Consider the following 19,769-nt stretch of genomic DNA (forward strand, 5'->3'; position numbering starts at 1 on the left):
GAATTTTACCGAAAAGCAAATCCGGGGAAGAAAAAAATGCTAGTATAGCGTTTTTGTCCCACGGTTGGCTTGTTTTTTCTTTTTCAAAGAAAAACACACTCAACTCATTATGCAATAACCTCATGTTTTGTTTTGTTTTATTCTAGATCATTTCATGAGCACACTTTGTACACTTATTTTTTTGTATTTTATATCAACTCTAAGAAATTCACATTTACACAAAGCATTTTACATTATTAGTGTGTCAGTACAGTGACAAATATCCCTTTGTGGTCATTATCATATTTATAATACTGTACTATGGGAGACAATCACAGTGAAGAGTCACATGACGCATTTACTCCCAGCCATGTAAACAAAATGCACATTCAGGAGAATAGAGGGAAAAAAAAACTACAAAAAAATAAAATAAAGCTCGCAGGCACTCTGGTGCGACTCTGTGAGTGTGACGGTCTAATAAGTGCTTCAAAAAGAATTGAACAAAAAAAAAAGTGTAACACAAAGACATGGAAAACGTCAGTGGCAAAACAATCACTTTGTATGCACTTTAAAATGTCACTTGTTAGCGTTAGCGATTTACTGTGACGGAGTTTTGGCGAAATTTGGTGCGGACATTTTCTTGCTTATCAAATTGCATTTTTTTTTCACCTATTGAAATAATTTTGTTGGGGTGGCAGGTGCATTTTTTTGGTGGCATTTTTGTTGTCTCTTTGTTAGCAGGATTACATATAATATTCAGTACTGCTTTCTACAGAGCTTTGTGCAGCTTTACATTTGTACTCCAGAAACAGTCATAGAGAGATTAAAGTTTATTTTGAAGCTTTCACTGGCAGTATATATTTTTTGAAGATGGGCTCTCCACTCAATACTAACAGTTTTCTGCTTGAATGCCACAAAGATGAGGATGAATCACACCCACGCTGCATCTCGACAGAAGTGTGATTCATATCCTCGCCGAGTGCGTGTGTGTGTGCGCAAGTGCGTGTGCGCGCACGTGGCTGCTGCTTGTCAGCCTCCAACTTGACCACAGCCATGCATGAATCTCAAGCCCAGGGAAGAAATAAAGGGGCAAAAGGTTAATTGTATGGCCATGTTGGCGGCCACGTGAGCCATTTGATGACTAACTTCTGCATGAGCTCACTTTTCGGAGCTCAATCTCACCAGCAGTGCTGGGTAGGTTGGTTCTGCCTTCAGCGTAGGACCACTTTTCGTGCCGCGACACGCCAGGCAGAGTAATTAAGAGCAAGAACAAGAGACGGAGAAGCCACTCAACTGAGCTCCAGTAATAGTCGTCGTTCCCACAGCGCATTATGGATGTACGGACACGTACGCTCCATTCGTGTTTTGCTGCTCCATGTTGAAGTAGAGGCTGTTTAAAGGTTTTTAATTAACATCTTTGCTTACATTAAACTAGTAGGCTTTTGGTAGATGAAATGATATGGTTGGAAGGTAAAATGTTTGAAGTCTTTCTCGTCAACCGTTGGGATTTAAATCGAATTATAAACAAGTTCAAATGAAATGAGTGGGACCTTCATGGTGAGTTTGGCCATATTACCAAAATGACCCCAAGATGGCCGCCATAATGGTCTCCTCAAACCAAAATGAGAGACTGTTTCTTTTCAGGCATGACTCCTTGAGTTTTTTTTTTTTGTGGGTCTACTCATAGTTGACATGCCTACCAGATTTAATGTTTCTAAGTTAAACTGGCTGCACATACCTGTAACTTGTACCTGTGCGCAATTTTAAAAATGTTAATGATCGACGTGAAAGAGAGTCCTTGAATGTATCAAGTTCACCTTTCATGAGCCCGCTTCATTGAAAGCAAGACGCTGCGTTGTGGGTCGCTGCTTACGTCATGGCGCATCTTGAAGGCTTCGCTCGCCATTGTGTCGAGAAGGCAAAAACAGACCCCCGCTGAGCCATCATTACTGAAAAATGAATCTGGAACCCTTGAAGGAGAAGCGCTTCCGTTACCCCGACAGCAGGATGTTCGCAAAAATAAAAAGCAAGTCTGACGTGACACGAGTCCGAGAATCTGAAGGAAGATGCATGAGTCAGTCGGACCTTCCAGGCACCGGTGGGTTTCAAGGCCAAATCCTCGTGGAGTGGTCAGGAAAAAAAAAAGACATTAGTCGGAAAAATTAGCTTGTGGAGTATTTGCTAAAATGCACTTTTATCTGAATAAGTCGATACGCTAAGAGTCCAGGCACGTGGTTCTATGAGACTCCGCATGCAGGGATGAAGAGTCTAGAAGAGGTCCGTCTATGGCCAGTCTTGGGGGGAGGTGGGGGGATGGGGGGAGGGCAATTCCAAGTTCATGTGCCCCCCCTGCTGCTTTCTTGAATGAAGGAGCACTGTTTTACGTGGCCTTCCTTTTCTTCCGCCTCAGACTTCGGGTGGAGGCGTGATGGTCTCGGGACCACCGTCCACCCTCACCACTGCAGTGAAGAGGAAGGAGAAAATGTCAGACTCAAGCTAGCACATAACAACAAACACATAACAGCTAAGAAATAATACAACAACTTCCTCGTAAATTATTGTTTGATATCTTTGCGACCTTGGGTTCCCTTGTTTATGCAAAAGTGTTGGTCTCTCCCCAAGGAGGCGCTCTCTTTTCACTGGCTCTATTCAAACGTATTCAAGTGGCATCATTAGCAGGACAAGGATGGGAATCAAAAGCAGTTGTTTTTTTTTCCCACAAACCTCTTAACCTGCTTTGCCACTAATGCCAATGCCATGGAAATGCCAGAGGAATGCAGAGGCATTCTTTATTAACGCACGCTTTTACGCCCCAAAAAAAAGGGAGTCGCACAAAACTCGATGAGTGGAGGCTGCTTTCGTCTGCTTCACACGCCCATTGTCATTCATTCATCCTCACCTCACATACTGAAGTACTGCATCGGATCCTTGAAGGATTACGGAAAAAAAAAAAGAAGCATGCACGCACACACACACACACACACACACACACACTTTGTACGAATACTGTAATGCTATCTCAGAAGCTGTGAAATTTGTCACATTCGCCCCTGGCCATTCCACATCGGTCCCTTTCACGCGGACAAGGGACAATGGAGGGAACTTTGATGGGGTTTTGTGTTTTATGGAAAGGCATTAGAATTTGCCAATGTGTTCTCCCCCCCCCCCCCCCCCCCCCCCCACATGGAGTGAAAAAAGTACAAGTTATGCCGCAATTTAGCGCCATCCATCTGTGTCACATATGTGGTTCAAATTTGGTAGCAATTAGACAACATATTGACAATGACTTTACGTTTGAAGTGAACTGTGAGATTCAGTGTAAAATCTCAGCTTCCCACACACTGATCGGCTTCCTATGTGGGTCTGATTTTGTGAGGCTTTTTTGTGGGTACTTGAAAGTTATGAGATGCACTCTTGTCAATTTTGGGGGGGGAGGGGTCCACTCATGATAGACTTTATAGTCCACCAAATTTCACGTTGCTTGGTAACACTGGCTTTTGGGGATGTATTGTAAAGTTTGGGATATTCCACCCACAAAATTCGGTTTGGCCTGACAACAACAATGACAATGAGGTAAGGCCATTGTAAAGAGAGGGGCTTGCTCAAGCCCGAGCAACACTAATACAACACAGTCAGAGTGCTGGCTGCACCATCCTCACGATCAATGCAGTCCACCTCCGAGTGGCTCAATCAAAGAGAAGCTTTGTTACGCACTGCTTGGCTTCCCACCCAAACGAGAATTCTTGCCGGCTGACAATAAAAGTGATGCGTTCATTTTATGCGAATAGGAAACAATACACCTGCCTATTACGATTGCGATCCGTAATTAAAGTACGACATCCTGTGTTTGTCTCTCTGGCAACCTTTTTGACTGTAATGTTACGCTTTGTACATGTCTGGGATGTATACTTTCTACTTGACGCTTTTCATCATTGAGTTAAACGGTCAGCGTTCAACTGTAAGGTTTTGTCTTTGATCGGCAGCCGGTGGAGAGAAAAAAAAAGACAAAATAGCAGCAACGTGCAGCGCACGAGGAAGCCTTACAGTGAGTGAGTGAGTCATCATTTCTGCATGTGACTGTACCTTCGCAGCACACAATATTAGGTGCACCCCGCAACACTGAATGACTGCCAGTAATAAAAGAGCTGTGAAAACCAAATTACAAACATAATTTGATTCTTTTGATTGACACTGTCAAAAAAGCTCTTCATTAACATTTGGCAATAGAGCAACCTTTTACTCAGTGACTTTATTCTTGTGTGATGGCAACCTAAATGGATGCGAGATTGTATTTCCAATTGTTGGTTGGATCGCTACAGTAGGTGGATAGAAAGGCTGGTTGGTTGAATAGATGGTGGCCTGAATGGATGAGTGATGGGATGGATGATGGATGGACGACTAAATGCAAAGGATACTTTTGAATGATTGGTTGGATAAATGGGGTGGTTGGTTACCATCTGACATCCATCCAATCGTCCATTAGTCATCCATCCCACCACTCAAACATTCAAATCTACCAGGTAAGATGGATGGATTGTGAGTGGCTGGATGGATGTCAAATGGATGGATGGATGTTGGCTGCATTATTGGATATTTGATAGATGTTGGGTGGTCGGTTGGATACTTAATGAATGAATGGATGGTTGGATGGGGGTATGGTACATTAGATACCAGACGTTTCATTGATTTATTGGTTGATGGACAGTTGGACGGAACGCATTGACAGGCACTGACTCACCTATGTGTTCCTGTGTGCGAGACCGCGCTGGCTGAGGCTGTACGTTGGCCTGCGCCTGTTGCTGCTGATGCTGTTCCTGGAGACTCTGGCTGTCCACAGAGATTCCGCTGTCACTGTGCAGCTTCTCTCCCTCTGGCGTCACCATCTGGTTGTTTGTCTCTGCCGCCGCTTCCGCGGCCGCTGCCGCCGCGCGATTGTTAGCCGCCTGTTTGTTCTGCTTGCAGCTGTTCCACCTGTGGACGGAAGAGTCAGGCAGTCAGATCGGCCCTGGCTTGACCCTTTACCGCAGTTTCAAACCCAACCCTTGTGTGAAACCCTAACCTTTGCTTTAAACCTTACTTTGAAGCCCTAACCAGAGTGCAGTTGAACCTTGGTTGAAAGATTTTAATTCAGCCGTAACTCTTCGTGAAAGGAAATATTAGAGAACCAAAGCAATTTTTCATATTACTATGAATGGAAATGGGATTAATCTGTTCCATCTCGAGACTGAGTCGCCTTCGCACCCGGATGCCGTTGAGTAGGTTGAGACGCCTTGTCATCTTTCTGCCAGATGACCCGCCTGTCTTGTTTGTAAACATGAACTGACTGTATATAACTATTTGACTGATATGGTTTCCAAAACTGCAAAGCGGTAACAAAACTGTTTACATATCTGCCTCCTCTAGTTACCGTCGCCGGGACAACCATGACAATTTTCTCTCACCGTGTTTTCTTATTCTGCCACAGAACAGCTGATTGTTACTACAGCAAAAGTTACGTTGTTTACATATGATGATTGTGTTATACTGGGCATGCCCCAAGCCATTTGTTTTTGCTTTGGCTTGTTTACACTGGGAAAAAAAAAACCAAAATGTGTATGGGTGTGTATGGTTATGACTTAATGTGATAATTTAAACATTTACCATATGCGTGTGTGTGTGTGTTTGTGTGTGTGTGTGTGTGTGTGTGTGTGTGTGTGTTCACATCTGCTTCTCGTTAGGAGGTCGCTGCTGTAAAATTAACGCATGCAAGCATTTGATTTTATTGCAAGTAAATATGGAGACTGTCCTCCTCACTCATGAGGAATATATGCAACGTGTGTGTGTGTGTGTGTGTTTGCGTGTGCGCCCCACCCCTACCCCCTCCAGTCCTCCCCAGCCTCATAAAAGTGGCACTTGAGTTTCCCCCAGTAGGCATTTTTGAAATAATCAATGTGTGTAAAGAGCCTGTGGATGTGTGTTTGTTTGCGAGCGTGCGTGCGTGTGAGTGTGTGTGACCTCAACAATGAATTTCGCGTGGAGTGTTTTTGTTGTTTTTCTTCTGAAAAGGTTGTTAGTTTTAGTAGGTCAGCGCCTCCAGCCGGAGGATGCATTAGTCACCCTGAAACCTCAATTTTCTCTTCTTTTTTGGCACACTTTTATTCTTCTACCTCAGTTTTTTGTGCCCTTTGTAGTCACGGCTTCATACGGTAATTTAAAACCCAACCCTGGCTTGAAACCCGTACATCCATTTCGCTTCCCTTTTTTTGGGGGGGCGGGTTTTCGTTTTGGTGTGCAGCTGACCTCTTAAAGGCGATGTACGCCACCAGGCCCACCACCACGGCGGCCAAGACGGAGCAGTAGATGGGGATGAGGTTCTCGTTGAAGCCGTGGCCGAGGAAGCGCGGCGAGCCGGCGCCGGGTGTCGTGGTCTCGCCGCCCGGCCCCGGACCCTCGGAACCATCGGGCAGGAAGAAGTTGGTGTAGGCGAGCGACGTCGGGTCCGTTTCGGTGGAGACGGATGGGAAGTAGGTGGGCAGCAGGGGATCTGAGAGAGGGAGGTGCACATCAAGGAGATTTGTAGTGTACATTTTTTACATGAGGGGCAAGTGGGACAGTGCGGAAAATTTTGAACATTGCGATTCGATTGTTAACTGACTTTATATTATATTTCTAAATGAATATATGGAAAAGTGCAACTTTGAAGCATATTTGTTGTCATCAGTGGTCGTTTAACATTTAAAATAGTTTTTATTTTTTTAAATAGACCTTCCACTAGTTTTACAGTTACATTTAAAAATGCGGTCAGTGAACAGCAGTTTAATTTTATGTTATAAAAAATACTTGACTTTGTTCCTATCGGACCTTTGAATCCTCTTTTGGTCTCCGTGAGGAAGCCCAACTTTCTGTTCCCAGGACACGACATAGCAGCAAACTCTGCCCGGCAACAAGTGTCTGAGTGTTAAGTAATGGCTTCAATCAAAATACTCTTGCGCTGAGATCTTTTTCTATTTTTTTCCCCCCGTTTGCAGCACATTTTTATGGCAGCTGTTTTGGAGTTCTGCTTGTGATGTTGCACAAAGGAAATGTTTCTCAGCGATCCCTCTCAGCCCCTCCTCGCCTGAATCAGGATCGTGTGGATCCATTAGATCAGGATAGGGATGGGTGGCTTGAGGAGGGCAGGAGTTTGGCCGAGGGAATGTCTGGTTCCCGTCGTCCATTTTTTTTTCTCAGCTAATGATCTGTCGTACTTTCCATGTTCCCAAAGCTCAATGAGCGCTCCGGGCATCCGCCATTAAAGTCCAGCCCAGTGAAGCTGTCAGGCTTGCCTCGATTCCTTCCCCCTCAGGGCTCTGGTCTGCCAGAACGCTCCAGTGTGAACCGATTGGAGACGAGGAGGGTTGGTGGGGAACTGCTCCTCATTAGCTCCGTGCCGGAGCAGCAGAGATTAACCCCGTGAAACCTCCCAAGACTTCCTTCAAAGGCAAAGACGGCAGGGTTCCGACCACACTTTAACAATGTTAAATTCTTTGTGGTTTGGATGGATTACAGAAGACACTCAACAAATTTACATTCCAATTTCCTACATTTGTCTAAGGAGTTCTGCATCTGGCAGTTTACAGTTTCGATAAAACAACCTGGAACATTTTCAAAATGTCATATTCCCTGCCTGTCTGTCTGTCATTTAAAAAAAGTGACAGTGCTAGTAGGCCATTGCTGAGTTTCATGCTAAAAAAATGTATATCCAATTTCCCCTGATAAAAGGTATTAATCCCCGCTAATAGAAACCGATATGCTAATAGAAACCATTAGCGACTTATTTCTAATTTGAATTAGATTTGAAAGAAACGGTTAGTTAGCTGGATGACATTAAAGAAATCTAGTTTATTTTACATAAATGGTTTTAGTGAGTTCATTATGGTGAAAATGGTTTGTTTTATGTTTAAAAAAAAGTGTTCTTTACGGAGCTACATCACTTCATTTTACGTCTAAAAACACCTTTTTTTTAAGTATTTGTCACAGAAAAACGAGTTGTTCAATGTTACATAAAAGCTCAGTTACTTTCATCTATTTTTGTTTATTAATGAGTTATCTGATGATGTCAAAAGAAAAAACGTATAGTCAGTTGTACGGCCAAAAAAGTCAGTTTGAAGATCTTCAGTTAGTTGGTGTGCAACTTCCTTGTGAGTCATTCGCCGAGCACAAAAAACACTACAGTGCAACGTGCGCTCACCCCCCACCCGCCTACCCCCTTAACCATCTTGTGATGTGGTCCCAAACATGTCATCTGTGTCCTCTTCTGTTTCCACTTTGCAATTGATTTGCTGCATTGCGTCCACACGGGCACCGCCTCTGGCTACCCGCTGGGGGCGCCTTCGAGCAGCAGCTCGGTACAGTGGATGAAAGAAAAAGAAAAGACAACCCTCGCTGGTGGTTGATGACAGGGCATTCCTGGCTGCCCGCTGGATCGCTTTACAGATCGGGGAGAAAATATCTTCTGCAGACAGCGAGGCATCATGCACGTGTCTATTTAAAGCTATTGATTCCCCCCCACCCCCTCCATCCCCCCCCCCAAAAAAACGGCAGTCGGCGTTTCATGACCTTTCCGCCGCGCGTCATCAAGTTTCCTGACTTGGGCCGGTGCATCATCCCGGCTAATGTGCGGATGGCTAATGCTATTAGAGCAGTAACACAAGCTGATAAATGGAATAAAGTGCAGGTGTGTTAACAGCGAGCGCTGGTAATGTGTTTTTGCATCTGTGCAACTCTGCAGCGCAGTGGTGCCTCGACATATGACTTTAATTCACACCCTGGCGAAGTTTGTTACTTCATAAAAATGATATTTGTTCTTTTATCTAATGCCGAATAAATGTCTGCTTTTTTTTTTCCTTTTCAATTTTCATCTCTGAGCCAAAAATGCAAAATGGGAAAATGATCCATGATGGACTGAATTTGATTTGAATTTTTCATTAGTCCTCCAAACGGGACCGCCTCGACAGAAATTCAGAAAATCTTCGGACAAATGGAAGCCTTTGCGCCGTCCAACCATCACGGGAAACGAATCTGACTTACTGCAGGCAAAGCGCAGCAAACTCAGACACTTGTTTTACCGGGACCAAAACTGGGAAGAAGTGTCCCAGGAAATAATTGCCCAACTTTATATTAGCGGGCCTGATGAGAAAAACATGGCTCCATACCTCGGTGGGGCTACAATGCGAGCTCGTCTATTTGTTGGGGTTTTGCTGGCTCGCGAAACAGCCCAGCGAGACGCATTTATGAGCAGGGTGTGGACCAGAGACGGTCTTGTGTGGAGCTCCACGTCAGGTCACACAATGACGTCTTTATCAGCCCCCCCCCCCTTTCCCCCAGAGAACACTCGCCCCTCTGTGGGGGAGACGCCTTCTCCGACGCATCCTCGCTTCCTTTCCAGAGGAAGATGTGATGGACGGAAGAGGGGAGTGTTAATGAACAGAAGAGCTGCTGTCCAGGTTCCCAATTAGCCTTGGACGCTCAATGGGCCCTGGCCAAGAGAGGGGAAAGTGAAATAAAGGGTAAGGTTGGTGCAGAGGGGCGAGGGTGGAGGGGGCACACACAGCACCTGCAAGCTGTGAGAGGACATCAATACTAAGGTCTTATTCATTCTTAGAAATGAGACTAATTCCAAGTTTTCTGGTCATCGCATCATCCCAGAAGTACGTATTGCTAAAATCATGACAGGTCTGGAAAGCCTGCATCACTGGCTTTCATTTGAATCGCGACTCGTATCGTTCGTCGCCAAAATGTTTTTAGTGCCTGAGCACATGGTTTGGGAAAGGTACTCTTAGAGTCGCTGTAGATCATAATTTCGCCAAGTCTTCATGTATATTCGGACAGGTTATACAAAAAATTCTCAAGGGCCCAGGGACAGAAATTGAATCGGATGTAAGCTATTTTTGTTGGATAGAATGTTGTGGAGTTTAAACACGCTTCGCAGGAGAAAGCGTGCGTATTATTGATTTTGGATGCTCATCATAGGGTGTGGGTCTGTGTGTTGATGGAGGTCACTCGGCGAAACTTGAGCCCCGGTCACAGGAATCCCATGACCCTGATCAACCCGTCATCATCAACTTCAAGGAATAGCGGCGCAGCGCTACATTCTGCTCTCATGTTCTTATTGCTTCCGCTTTCTCTGTTGCCACACGCTAGGAATGATTCACAGCTTTTGCCATTGGTGCGTTTTGGTTTTTGCTCTTTGAAAGGGGTAACGCGCTGAGGTCAAGTGCTGCCAAGTCGGATCTTCAAATGGCAGGAAGTGGAACTCTTTAGCGTGAAAGAGGTCAACGCGAGGGTATACATGAATACGTAGCTCTCCCGCTGAGAAAAAGGGCGCAGTGGAAGCTGTAAATTAAGTCGGGCCCACGGTGATTCAAATCAAACACCATCAGAGGGCTTCAAAGTGGACACGCTCAAGTTCAGAGACGCGCCAATGATGAAATGACAACGAATTCTTGATTAAAACGATCGTCTCTGGGAGCTTTGAAATAGATAAAAGTTGGGGTTTTCTCTCTCTCTGTCTCTCTCTCCATGTAACTTGTTAGGGAGAGCTTTGTGTCCGAAATGGCGGCTCGTAAATTAGGCCCGTGTCTTTTTAATAGGTCATTCACAATGGTGGAATTGAAAAGCAACCGGGCAGCACAGTGCTCTAAGTGCTTCAGCATGTCAGATCAAAGGAGAAGTGTTAAAAAAAAGGTCTGTAACAGACTCTCCAGCTGCACCAAAATGCTGCTGCTTGAGTACTGACTGTAAGGAGAATATGGCCGCTCTAAATTTAAAGACCTTCTCTTCTAAGTCCTGTCTAAAGCAACGACAAAAAATGTCATAATTGTCTAGTATTAGCATCGCTGACTATGTTAACATGCACTTTTCAAAAGGTTTTGCAAGGCCATGTAAACGTGACATAACCCGAATAAGATCCCTGGGTTACTCCTTTTCAAACCCGAATAGTTGGTCATTTAAAAACAGTCAGGTTAAGTAATGCGGAAACTTGGGTTCAAGACTCCATAACAGTCTACAGTTATGCGACTTACTGTGGCAGACCGAGTCGCTGACAGGCGTGCAGTGCGCCAACTGGATCTCGGTCTCATCGTCGCAGATGGTGCAGGGCAGGCAGGGGTCCAGGGAGCTGTCACGGTCCGAGAAGGTAAAGTCCACGCACTCTTCGCACACCGTGTCGTGGTCATGCTCGCAGTGGGCGAAAACGCCCTCGCCTGCTGGGCACACCGTGCATGGCTCGCAGCGTCCCGACAGTTCGTCAAAGTAGAAGTTGTAGCGGCACACGCAGGTGGCGTCGTTGGAGTCGGTGCACGGCGTCTCCATGCGCATCAGGCCCGTGCACTGGGTGCACGCGCGGCACTCCTCTGTGTGGCTGTAGTTCTCGGAGAAGGTCTCGCCTGGAGACGAGAGTGTAGGAAACGGGAGGAGGAGGATTTTTTTTTCAACAAATCATCTATTCAAAAAAGTTCAAGGGTGAAACTTGACAATTTAGTTGGAGTTAATAGAAAAGACACCTGTAATTCATCCATCCATCCATTTTCCGATTCTCTTTATCCTCACAGGGGTCGCGGGTGTGCTGGAGCCCATCCCAGCAGTCTTCGGGCAGTAGGCGGGCGACACCCTGAACTTGTTGCCAACTAATCGCAGTGCACACACAGACGTATAACCATTCGCACTCACGCTTACACCTAGGGACAATTTAGAGTGTTCCGTTAACCTGTCATTTTTGTTTTTGGAATTTGGGAGGAAACCGGCGTACCCGGAGAAAACCCACGCAGGCCCGCGGAGAACAAGCAAACCCCACACAGGAAGGCTGGAGCCGGAATCGAACCCTGCACCTCTGCACTGTGAGGTGGGTGTGCTAACCGCCCTACTTATCGATTTATTTATTTATTTTGATATTTAAGATTTTCGTTTCCCATTTCTCCCCCAGCACCCATTGAGTAGGTTATGATCGATGCGTGGGGGTTGCCCGTAAATAACGTTCAAAAATACATGCCACCTGTCCGATTTTGGCTAGTTAAATGCTCTTGAAAGGCTTCTCATCTTAGGCCGTGTTGTAAATCATGGGCGGGCAGGGCTGGCGGGGGCTGTAACAGAAGTAACAACATGACGTATGTGTCAGACTGCACATGGGGGGTGTCATGTTGATTAACAGGACTTTAGGGGCTGTGAAAACTCCACCGCACCGTTCTCGTCTAGCTATCTATGTTGTAGCACATGTTGCAGATCGAGCCCAGGCTGGCACCGCAAATACCTTGTGAACAATGCCGATGTTCTTAAAAAGACTCGAGTCAGGAATGCTTGACCGGGAATAATCTGAGACAAGGTGGTCCGCCAAGCTCAATTACGAAAATGTTGTTTACAAAGGACCACACATACTCGTGTTGACAAATGTACCAAGCACTGGAATGCTACGTATTCGGATTAGGATAGTAGGGGGTTGCGCCAAGTGACCCCCTTTCTACGCCGCCTCCTTTAAATCATGCCGGAGTGCCATTACTGTCATCAATAATGCAACATTGGCAGTAGGGGTTCTCTGAGCTCAGGCTCAGGGGAAAAAAACTGGAATGAAAAACCCCAAAGACAGCACAAAATGACTGTGATCTATAAGAATATTGACTAAATTGTTCCATCAAATTTCTTTCATTTTCTGATGTTACGATCCAGCTGGGCAACAACAGACATTCATTGGCCGAAGTCCACAGCGCAATTTTAATCTTGCACGCCTGCTGTAAACTGATAACACGATAAGCCATCCACAGTTGTAAACACTATAGGTGGGGTGCGCAAGATTAAATCAATTTAATCAAACTTGAAAGTGGTGTTTCAATTTAACTTGCAGGTTTTGATTGACTCGTGGTGTTAATTGATTTGATGTGATGTTTTTGTTTGTCTTTTGATTTTCTGTCACGATCTGGAAATGTTTGGGGGACTGAAGAAAGTGCGTTAACAGAATTTCTCATGCAGGAACAGACACAGTCCTGCAAAATAAGGGGGTGCGGTATTCTTCATAATGTTGCGTGGCTTAGAAAAATTAGACAATAGACCTAAAGAAAACAAAGGGAGTGGAAAGAGAATTTCCTGTGCAGGAATGGGAAAGATGGGGTCCGCCAACTTATTGCATCTGGATTTTTAAAGGTGTGTTTTTAGGGAAAGCCTGTACTAAAGAATTAAACACTGGATTGCTTCCAGCTGAGTTGCTGTAGGAAGTTGTGGGAAGAAGAGTTGATTGGGATATTTCCCATGTCTCCTTGAAACATTGCTTCCAGTCTTGAATCCGGGTCCAATTGGCTCTTAATCACTACGCTGACCTGTCAGCTTTTTTCGCGGAGCGTGAGGGTGCTGCGGCTTGAGACGGAAGAGAAAGCAAGAGACAGTTGATTAATATTTCAACAGTGCTGACGCTGACAATCAATCTAAAGCGAGTGGGGGGGTGCGCTGGTCGTGTGGGGGGAGGGTATCTGTGGGGCTGACACCAAGAGGAAGTTGGAATGAAATGGTGCCGCGGTAACTAAACATTGGCCACCAAACAGGAAATTTAGCACTTTGCACGGCATCAATGATTCACTCAAGCACTTCAGCCGCACGCGCAGGTGAGTTGCGCCGTATGGCGGCGTTCCCGCGGGCCTCGACCGCATTAAGACTTTCACTCGCCACATGCTGCAGAAAATTGGAAGTAACCTCTCAGGGAGCGTGTGCGTGTAAGTACAGCTCGGCTGAGAATAATTGTTCCTGATAAGCTCGATGAAGGCATTTAATTAGCGTCAGGCGGATAGTAAGATTGTATTCACGTAATAGGATGCATGATGAATGAGCAGATTGGGCCCTCAGGTGCATCGCTCACGTTCTTGCATTTTTCTCTGTAGAGAATAATTTCCTGAAAAGCACACGCCTGTTCGCAAAGTCCTGCAACACCCTAGGACGGCACCCAAAAACTCTGCTGCTTTTTCGGTGCCATGTTAGCGAAGGATTAGCTAGCATTGACCACTGGCTGATAGCCGTCCGGCTTGACGGCAAACAGCAGCGTGATGGAAGACTAACGTCGAGGTCAGGTTAGCCTCATTGAGGGGTTGACGTTGAAGAAAACAAGGTGGTAAATTAGTGTTGGAAGTTTATATTTATTGAAGCTAAGGTTGACTAGACAGCTTGGTGGCAAACCGCAGCATACTGGAAGATTCTAGTTGAGGTCTAACAGGAAGGGTAAGCTTCTTTGAAGCCAGAGAGAGCACTTGTAAACGACCGCTTGTTGGGGCTAACATCGTAAGCTAGCCTCAAAAGTAACATTGGAAGCGAAATTCGTAATCTCATGTTAGAATCAATGTTGGAAGGCTTTTGTTGGAAGCTAATGTTGAAGCTCTTTCGAGTTAACATTGGAAGCTAACTTTGCAAGCCAACATTGAAAGCTAACATTTACCGCTAATTTCAAAAGTGAACTTTGGATGCTAATGTTGGAGGCTAAGGATCGAACTAAAGTACGAAGCTAACATTGGAGGCCCGCTTCAGAAGCTAATGTTGAAGCTAATGTTAGAGGTAATGTTGTAGTTAAATGTTTGAAGTTGATTTTGAAGCTCTAGTTGGATCTAACATCGGAAGCTCACCTTGGTTTTCCTTAGCTCCCGTGATATAGGTAACTTTGAAGGCAACTTTATGACTATGAGCAAGAAGCGTTTTGTTTGGGTGCCTTTTTAGGGCATTAAATAAGTGCCAAAATATGCAGATAGTCACCAACAGGTATTTTTTCTACAATTACTCGTTTGTTAGGTCCTACAGAAAACTTTGTGAGCTTGCGAATGGAAAATTGTGAATCAGCGGGGGTCACTTTAATTGTTGGTGTTTAATTAGCGGCAGGCGGATTGTGCAAAGCTGCTTTCATGTAACAGTATGCATGATGAATGAGCAGATTGGGCCCTTAGGTGCACTGCTTCCTCATAACCAATTTATTCGCCGGTACAGTCGGGTGAGTCATCACAACAGGGAGGAAGAGGAGGTGGGTGAAGAGGGTTTTCTGAATTGAGAAATAAAAATGGAGAGTGGACAGGATTGCGAGGGAGTGATGGGGCTTCTGCCCAATTGGGAAAAGGAGCGAGAACAAACACATCATCGACATCGATTTATGGCCACAACTTTGAGGAATATGATACACGTGTGATTTTAAAACACAAAGCAGGCTGTTCAGGTTCATGAATGTTGAAAGTCGAAAGAGAGAGGTCCATTTATTTTATGATTCCTGTGAGGAGTAAAGAATCACAGAATTTACAGCGCACATCAATTGCGTATTTTGTTGGCTACCGACCAGAAAGTTGAGCAGCTGCTGGTTTGGAAGCAGCCAAAATTTAAACATGTTTTAAATCACCTCAGACAAATAAGAATAATCACCCTTCAATGTCATTAAGCCTGCCACACACAGCCAAACGCAACCAAACTGTACAATTGCAAACAAATTACAGTCGGTGACTCATACTCGCACAACTGGCATTTGCCCCGCACACATAAATCGGTGCACTGTAAAAACGGAGACCTCTGGTGTTCTTATCAGGAAGCAAAGTGCCACATGTTATCATTTATTTGAATTAAAAACATGGCACGATTGTGCAAGGAACAGTGTGTGATTTTTTTATATATTTTTTAATGGCCATTATTTCAAAAACACACTATTCGATAGTATGCCAATAAAAAAGTTCTACCACATCAATGTGTGTGTGTTTTTTTTAAAAACCTTTCAGGGACAGCCGTTACTACAGTGGACAGCTAATCATAATATCATCTTACAGGGTGCATGATAGGGTGAAGTAAAGTTACATGGGGTGTGTTTTCTTCCAGAGGAGGCTGCCATGGGCCATGTTTAGCTAGCTAACATGTGTGACTGTTACGACTGCCGACAGTGGAGATAAAAGGTAAATGATCTCAATTGTTAATCGTGGCGTGTCAGTTGCTGCAAAGATTCTTACAGGACTCTTGATCTCATAAATGCTTAGTTGGCCGGGCGAAAGAACAAGAATGTCTTGACTGGAAAATTCACTGCTTTGCGCTACTCTGAATACCTTTAATGTACCAGCCTGTGTGGAGTTCGGCTAAACTTTTCTCAAGAACTCCGCCAAAGGGATGGGAGCAGATGCGTGGGACTGATTTCGTAACATAATTCAACACAGATTTTAAGTCTGTTTTGTGACCAAAAAAAACTTTCTTGGGGGTGTGCATTCCTCAGAAATTCATAACATCCCATGTGTTAAAATGAGAAACACTGGTGTTTAAATTATTCTGATGCTAATCCCGTTAGCATGATTAGCACTCGGACACAGAAGTGGAAACATTGGCCTTGCCATGTCAGCGACTGAGACAACTAAATGGGTTGAGGTTACTTCTCAAAGACAAAATACATCATAATAAACCTTTTTTTTGAGGGGTGGGGGGTCGAGTTCAAAATTTTGGGGCGATAGGAAAACAGTTTCTTTTGAGGAGCTTTGTTGATGCAAATCACCTTTGTTTTCAACATGGTCACTGGAGTTAAGAATTTAGTTTTTTTTAATAGCTTTTGAAGTGGTTAAAAATGTGACTATGCTCATTTGAATTATATTAACTCATTCACTCCCAAAGACGTTTTTAAACGTCTTTTCAGACTTGGTCCAGAATTGGCTGGTACTGAATGAGTTAAATGCATATTTCCCAATAATCACAGAAATGAAAAAATGCCCATAGTCCAAAATATCATTGCAGTGTCTCAATCAATTTCTTCCTTCACCAATAGAGACAAACAAAAACTTACTGTCGAGACACTGCGCGCAGGCGGTCTGCTTAGCGCCACACGGCCTGACCACGCCCTCGCCGGGTGGACACTCGCGGCAGCACTCGCCGTCCTTTGTGTACTGGCCCGAGTCGCAGGGCAGCTGCACCGCACGCTCGCTCTTGGACGCCGCCGGCGCCACCTAGAGACGAGAACCACACGATAAAACACCCGCGAGAGTTGAAAGGAGATCGTCAATTCGGTGAGCTGTTTTCATAAAGGAGTCTCACAAGAGTCCACTTCAATACGTGACTAAGTGCGTCGTGTCGGCTTTGCTTGTGTTTGCGACACAAATTTTAACGACCAACGACTCGCATGTCATGGGATTACGTAATCTGATTACAAAATGTACGTTCCGGTCATCCAACGGATTCTATCAACAATGATCAATGTATAGTGTGTTGGACATCATTTTGGATTGGTCCCTTATTGACCCCGAAAGTTGGGTTGACCACTTTTTGACCAAATTTTGGTTAATCTAGTCCCAATTTTTTTTCGTGTATTTGAAGAAAAATCTGATAGATTATTTTGTGTGTGTGTGTGTGTGTATGTGTGTGTATCTAATAGATACACCTGTATATAGATAGATACTATCTATCTATATACATAGATACTATCTATCTATATACATCCTTTGCAAGTGTGACTTTTTTTTATCTTAAAAATTTCTAACTTTATTTTTTTACACTTTACTTTAATCCATAAAAGTAAAACTTGCAGCCTGAGGCTTCACAAGCGCAACCTTCCTTCCAGTTTGACCTTTTCCCCTGCTCTGCTTGAGTTGCTCTCGTTTTTGCTTTCACCCTGATTTCACACTCACTTGAGGTGCCAGCATTTGGTAAAGGAGGGTGGGGGGGGGGCGATGAGGTTTATTCCTAAATTGAATCTGTGACCGTCCTTTGGGCCACCTGTCACAGCACAGCTGGTTGGCAGCGCCAATTCTGCCACGCCAATTCCGCCAGCTGCTGCGCGCCTGCTCCACTGTCATTCAAAAAGTCCTCCAGAAATTACTCGGATGAGTTTGCATCCGCGGATGGTCAGCAAACTTGAGCTAAGTGGGAAAACGTGTGGCCTGCACCCCAAGAGCTGCGGGTCAGAAGCTTTGTTGCTCCTCCTGATGGATGGATGCATCATTTTGGTGTGAGGACGACCGCAATTTCAGACAGTCACTGAAGGTGACACATGACTCATGAAAACATTAACAAGTGCTGTCGGCTTTTAAGAATATCAAAAGCAAGTTTTTTATCTCAAAGATAATACAAATCATGTAAAAATTATGTTAAATACAAATGTAATCAAATCTTTACAATTATAAATTCAGTGTATGAATCAAGTATAAAATAAAGGACTTTTAAATGGGCTAATTCAGGCATGTGCAGCTGCGGTCCTTGCGGGCCGCTGTCCTGCCTGTTTTTCATCGCTCCCTGCTGCTAATTTAAAAAAAATAAATCTTGAAAAACTTCTTTTTGGCTCCCTTAATGCCTGGAAGAATATAGATATGAAAAGCAGGCAGATTGTTTCACTGTTTCACGATACTTTGCCATTTTGAATTTGATTAACTTTGAGAGAACAGAGAGAAAAAGTGTCAGATTTTTTTTGGGGGGGGGGGTGGAGTAGTCGGGAGTTTGAATGTTGTTGTCTTATCCTGTAATGTGTAAAATGAATCCGCAAATAATTGGTTGACAGGGTGTTAAGAGCTATCAGTCGTCGCCTCGTATTCACAATTTGCGTAATTCTCATTATAATGAATGAATTCGAGTTGAACTCACTAACCCCCCCCCCACCCCTGAAAAGTACTTTTTATCATGTTTGTCAAAACATTCGTTACGCCTCAGATGTAAATAAAAATAATCTCCCTCCCTCTCTCACACTCCATTTTGTTAGATCATCAGGAAACTACCACGCCCGAGGAACAACAACCAATCAGAAACAGAAGGCGTGACTTACGAGGGGTCAGTCATATGTTGCGCACTTGTGGATGATGTACAGTACAACACCCCAGTAAGCATAAGGTCCTGTTTTATGGTAGCAAGTTAACAGCTAGGCGTGTGCGAGCCGTGCCCTCTCGAGATCTCTTGATTGTTTGTTTTTCCTCGGGCATGCTGGTTTCTTGTACATCAATTTAGAGGCACAAGATAAGGCCAAAGACACTTTTATCATGGCCTCCTTTCATTTAAATTGAACAGTTTCGCACGGCGGCGGCACGGTGGTCGACCGGTTAGCACGCTCGCATCACAGTGCAGAGGTGCAGGGTTTGATTCCGGCTCTCGCGAGGAAAAGCGGATTTTAAAAAATGGATGGACAGATGCATGGATGGAGTTTTCCCCACAGCACACCTCTCACACCATGTTGATGTGCCATGAAACGGTGGTTGAGAATCACGTTTAAGTCACTCCATAACATCAATTTTTCTATCCCTGAAGAAAATTGCCCGGGGATCCATTTGGGTCCCCCCCAACCCACACTTTGATCAATCTGACTCAGTCATTTAAAACCTTAACACATTGTTTACGCATGTGTTGTCACGCGCAGGTTCTTTTGAGGCAATGCAAGTCGCAAAGAAGTCACTCAAACTCCAAAATAAAAAGTGACGAGGTACTTACCAAGGCGTACATGATCACAAGCACGGGAAAGGCAGTCATCCTGTTTGCGCGTCTTGTCCGAAAAAATGCAAAAGAGAAACAAGAAGAGGAGCTATGTTCTCATTTTCATCCCAAATTGACTTGTCTTCGTTTCTCGCTTCACTGCAGCATCAAAGAAGAGGAGGAGGAGGAGCAGCAGTGTCCTGTCCGGAGTGAGGCTCGGATGCAAGTGCAATGCAGAGGAAGAGGAGGAGAAGTGAGTCCCCCCCTCGCTCTCTCATTCTCCCCTCCCTCTCTTTTGGCCTCTTACCCTCCCTTGCAGGTGTACGATAGGGAGGTAATCAAGACACGCTGCAGTCACGACGCGCACGCGCCTCGCTTCCTCGCTATACGACAGGTTGCGAACGGAGCGGAAA

General features: G+C 44.7%; 2 protein-coding genes across 3 annotated transcripts in view; one reads left to right on the plus strand and one right to left on the minus strand.

The window, feature by feature from the left end:
- LOC147192669 (uncharacterized) overlaps positions 1-19,769 on the plus strand; it is a 164,036-nt gene that overhangs the window by 143,614 nt on the left and 653 nt on the right. The window contains exons 8-9 of one of the 2 annotated variants that reach the window (XM_086132493.1): positions 11,550-11,839; positions 19,522-19,609. The gene's annotated coding sequence lies outside the window, so the exon portion shown is untranslated. Of the gene's footprint in view, positions 1-11,029; positions 11,118-11,549; positions 11,840-19,521; positions 19,610-19,769 lie in introns of those variants that run through there. The other variant, XM_086132492.1, reaches the window with a different exon arrangement.
- ngfra (nerve growth factor receptor a (TNFR superfamily, member 16)) lies at positions 108-19,526 on the minus strand. Its single transcript, XM_086132491.1, has 6 exons — positions 19,375-19,526; positions 16,754-16,913; positions 11,022-11,384; positions 6,259-6,502; positions 4,718-4,950; positions 108-2,438 (listed from the first exon to the last, which is right to left on the minus strand). The coding sequence occupies exons 1-6, from the start codon at positions 19,411-19,413 to the stop codon at positions 2,386-2,388; spliced, it is 1,092 nt and encodes a 363-aa protein (XP_085988617.1). The 5' UTR covers positions 19,414-19,526; the 3' UTR covers positions 108-2,385.

The sequence above is a fragment of the Hippocampus guttulatus genome, chromosome 16 (assembly GCF_054856545.1).
Source record: "Hippocampus guttulatus isolate MCC_2025c chromosome 16, RoL_Hgut_1.0, whole genome shotgun sequence".
NCBI lineage: Eukaryota > Metazoa > Chordata > Actinopteri > Syngnathiformes > Syngnathidae > Hippocampus > Hippocampus guttulatus.

Excerpts from the sequence above, each read along its gene's own strand:
- ngfra (XM_086132491.1), bottom strand. The coding sequence starts at position 19,413 with ATGACTGCCTTTCCCGTGCTTGTGATCATGTACGCCTTG. Across the intron at positions 16,914-19,374 it reads TTGTGATCATGTACGCCTTG|GTGGCGCCGGCGGCGTCCAA; the intron begins GTAAGTACCTCG and ends TCTCGTCTCTAG. Across the intron at positions 6,503-11,021 it reads CAGCGACTCGGTCTGCCACA|ATCCCCTGCTGCCCACCTAC; the intron begins GTAAGTCGCATA and ends TCCCTCTCTCAG.